General features: G+C 33.7%; 1 protein-coding gene across 1 annotated transcript in view; it reads left to right on the forward strand.

Moving 5' to 3' along the window:
* Positions 1 to 2,831, forward strand: part of LOC107703338 (ubiquitin domain-containing protein UBFD1-like) — a 5,524-nt gene extending 2,693 nt beyond the window's left edge. Inside the window, exons 3-7 of the mRNA XM_016505927.1 lie at positions 305 to 513; positions 635 to 713; positions 1,782 to 1,880; positions 1,952 to 2,034; positions 2,204 to 2,831. Coding sequence (XP_016361413.1) covers positions 305 to 513; positions 635 to 713; positions 1,782 to 1,880; positions 1,952 to 2,034; positions 2,204 to 2,314 — 581 coding nt within the window. The 3' untranslated portion in view covers positions 2,315 to 2,831. The remainder of the gene's footprint in view (positions 1 to 304; positions 514 to 634; positions 714 to 1,781; positions 1,881 to 1,951; positions 2,035 to 2,203) is intronic.
* Positions 2,832 to 3,594: the final 763 nt, after the last annotated feature.

Consider the following 3,594-nt stretch of genomic DNA (forward strand, 5'->3'; position numbering starts at 1 on the left):
CTGTATAATGTCTTCAATCTCATTTTGTTAAAAAAAAAAAATGGTGAGAAAATCGAATCGTGAAATCAAAATGGTGAATCGAATCGTGAGTTGAGTGAATCGTTACATCCCTATCTTTTTGTACTGTATATTGTTATTTTTGAGCACAAAACTACCTTGGTCTGTCTCATGTCACTACTAAAACATCAATAAAATGCTTCATGGTGAGACTTTATAATGTTATATAATATGGAACCACCATATTATATCAGGATTGAAATTACCGAATACAAATGCTTTTTTGTGTGTTTTGTATGGTTATCAGGTCTTCCACCTGCTATGCAGAAAGTGATGTACAAAGGACTGCTACCAGAGGACAAGACGCTTCGAGAAATCAAAGTTACAAATGGTGCAAAGATTATGGTGGTTGGATCTACAATAAATGATGTACTAGCTGTAAATACACCAAAAGAAGTTATTCAGCAAGAGGTTAAAGCTGAGGAGAACAAAAAGGAGCCATTGTGCAGGCAAAAGGTGGGTGGAAAACCTATTTACATAATGTGAACTCTAGCGAGTTATGATGGAAAGAATTCTTACAAATATACCTGTGTACTTATATTTTATAAATGTACTTGTGGATGCTTTTTTTTCTCAGCAACATAGAAAAGTTTTGGACAAAGGAAAACCAGATGATGTCATGCCATCTATAAAAGGAGCTAAGGTATGCAAAACCTGTGAGGCATAGGATATGATAAGACTGTACCATTTCATTGCACACATGCCGAACAAAATTAATTTGATACATATTAGGGCTGTTAATTTAAGTAATTAGTTATGGAAAAATAATGTGATTAAAATATTTTAATGCAGTTAACACACTGGCCCCGCCCCAGAACTCACTGCGTAATGTAGTCAATAAATGCAGTTATGGGCCCCTAAAATTTAAGATGTTGGGGCAGAAATGTCCCTATGAGTTTTTGTCCCGAATAGCACAAGTGCAAATGTGATTTCATACAACAGTTCAGTAAATAAGAAGTTAATATTGTTTTAGTCTGTTTTTGCTCAATCCTGCCAAGAAAATATTACCTATAAGGCCATTGCAGAGCTGTTTTGCATCTCCAAGCATCAGGCAGCGGTGTTTCATTTCTGAATGAATCAGCCATTCGAACGAATCGAATGAATGACTCAATGACTTACTCATAAAGATATTTACCGCCACCTACTGGCAGTTTTAGTTTCTTATTTAGAGTATCCATAAACATTAAAGGGATAGTTTACCCAAAAATAACATCATTCTGTCATCATTTACTCACTCTCATTTTTAATTTATATGACTTACTTTCCTTTGCTGAACATAAAAGAAGATATTTTTTAGAATGTAACCAAGCTGTTTCTGTTACTAATGACTTTCATTGTATTAACAAAAAACACTGAAATGTTTCTCAAATTATCTTCTTTTATGTTCCATAGCTTATATTAGGCTCTTAAATGTTTGTGTAATACATTTTCTTGAATCAAATAAAATATTTCTTTCTAAAGGTACTTTTTGTTATGTCTACTTGATACTTTTCTCATTTAACACAATAATGGCTTTAAATGATCTTTTGTGGGAATTTTCAGTCAAATTCAATTTGTGATTAATTACATTAATCGACACATCTTGCAGTTAATTACATTAAAAATGTTAATAGATTGACAGCCCTGATATATATATATATATATATATGTATATATATATATGTGTGTGTGCTGTTGGCAGACGCTCCTGTTTAACAAATAAGAGATCACTCGGATGTCATTAGTGTGTAAAATGAATTTATCAGGAATGTACAACAAATCTGGCGGAAAAGTACGACTCACATTTAAACTGGAACAGGATCAGTTGTGGATCGGAACAAAAGGTGATTTCATCATTTAATTAAACACTTATCCATAATACTTGGTTTATGTTGATTTTTTTTCTGGCCTGCAGAAAGAACAGAAAAAATCCCGATGGGTTCCATCAAAAATGTTGTGACTGAGCCAATAGAGGGTCATGAGGACTATCATATGATGGTATGTGTTTATCGCAACATTTAACAAAACTATGCATTGTATCTGTCATTCTCAAACTGGATTTTTTAAACTTAACATACTAATGATAACTGTAAATATTTTACTTATTGTTTGGTGCTGCTATAAGACATATATATATGCTTGTTTGTTTGTTTGTTTGTCACCCTAGGCATTTCAGCTGGGTCCGACAGAAGCCTCACAATATTGGGTCTACTGGGTGCCTGCACAGTTTGTTGATGCAATCAAAGACACAGTTCTCGGAAAATGGCAGTATTTTTAACGTGCCTCTATAGACACTGAAGAATTGGGATTCAGAGCAAAAGATTGATAACATTAACTGGAGCCAACACAATAATCTGAAGAACCGATTTTTCTGAAGTATTTCCAGAGCAAACCGAAGGATTGCTGTTGGACAAAATATTTTGGGGGTTTTAAGTGCACTAAGTGTCAGCATCCCGTTTTTCAAACTGTTTCACCACTCGTTTTGTTTTTTTTTAAAGCAATCCCAAGCATAAACAGAAAATTGTACAGAACTTTGCATATACATTTCTCGTAGTTATTCTGAAAGAAATAAAAATTATTTAAGGAAAATGATTGATGCAGTAGAAAGATTTTATCTAGTATATTCCTTGGTTTACCATACAACTCAAGCAATCTTGCCAAAGTCGATATAGTTCACAGTTGTTAGTTTTACAGTCAGCTTTTATGATTGCACAGATTATAGTTTACATGTAAAGCAGCAGCAATGTAACACTCAAATATGGTATTAATCAAGGTTAAAAGAGCATTGTTGCATTTTATGTGGTTCAAAAAATTCTGCATTTTCTTCAAGACTTTTAATAGCACATGGAGAGCTCATCTCATTTTGCCTTGATGCAGAATTACAACCCAAAAGCCAAGAGTACAGTTGCTCAGCCTCTGTACTTTCAACCACATGATACTTTGACAAAGGCAATATCTTTTTTATATTTCATGGTTAAACGCAGCAACATCTCTAGGGCCAAGTCCCTCTCAAATCAGATGTTATATTAGGGAAAAAACAGTGTTGATGTGCCCTTAATACTCAGTCGTTTAACTAAGTTGCTGATGATTGACTATTCTGATCATGCATGTTGTTTTTTCAAACATGGTGCTAACCAATGATAAGCATTTTTAATTCAATAAAGCCCAAAGGAAGGAAGAATTTCAGTGACCTTTCTGTAATAAATTTGCCTGTATACTTACGTTTTTAATTTTCAAACTCTATGTAGCAGCTCACAATTTAAATTCCTCCTAAATCATATATTTCAGTATATATGTATCTAATTCAATAGTAAGAGGAATAGCTCACCCTAAAACGAAAATTTTATCACCTTGAGGCCAAGATGTTGATTTAGCATTGCATCACTTGTTCACCAAAGGATCCTCTGTAGTGAATGGGTGCCGTCAGAATGAGAGTCCAAACAGCTGATAAAAACATCACAATAATCCACAAGTAATGACATGAATTTAGTCCAGTCAAGATCATGTGAAGCGAAAAGTTGTATGTTTGTAAGAAACAAATCCATCATTACGATATTT

This window comes from Sinocyclocheilus anshuiensis, unplaced genomic scaffold (assembly GCF_001515605.1).
Source record: "Sinocyclocheilus anshuiensis isolate Anshui unplaced genomic scaffold, SAMN03320099.WGS_v1.1 scaffold58, whole genome shotgun sequence".
Taxonomy (NCBI): Eukaryota; Metazoa; Chordata; class Actinopteri; order Cypriniformes; family Cyprinidae; genus Sinocyclocheilus; species Sinocyclocheilus anshuiensis.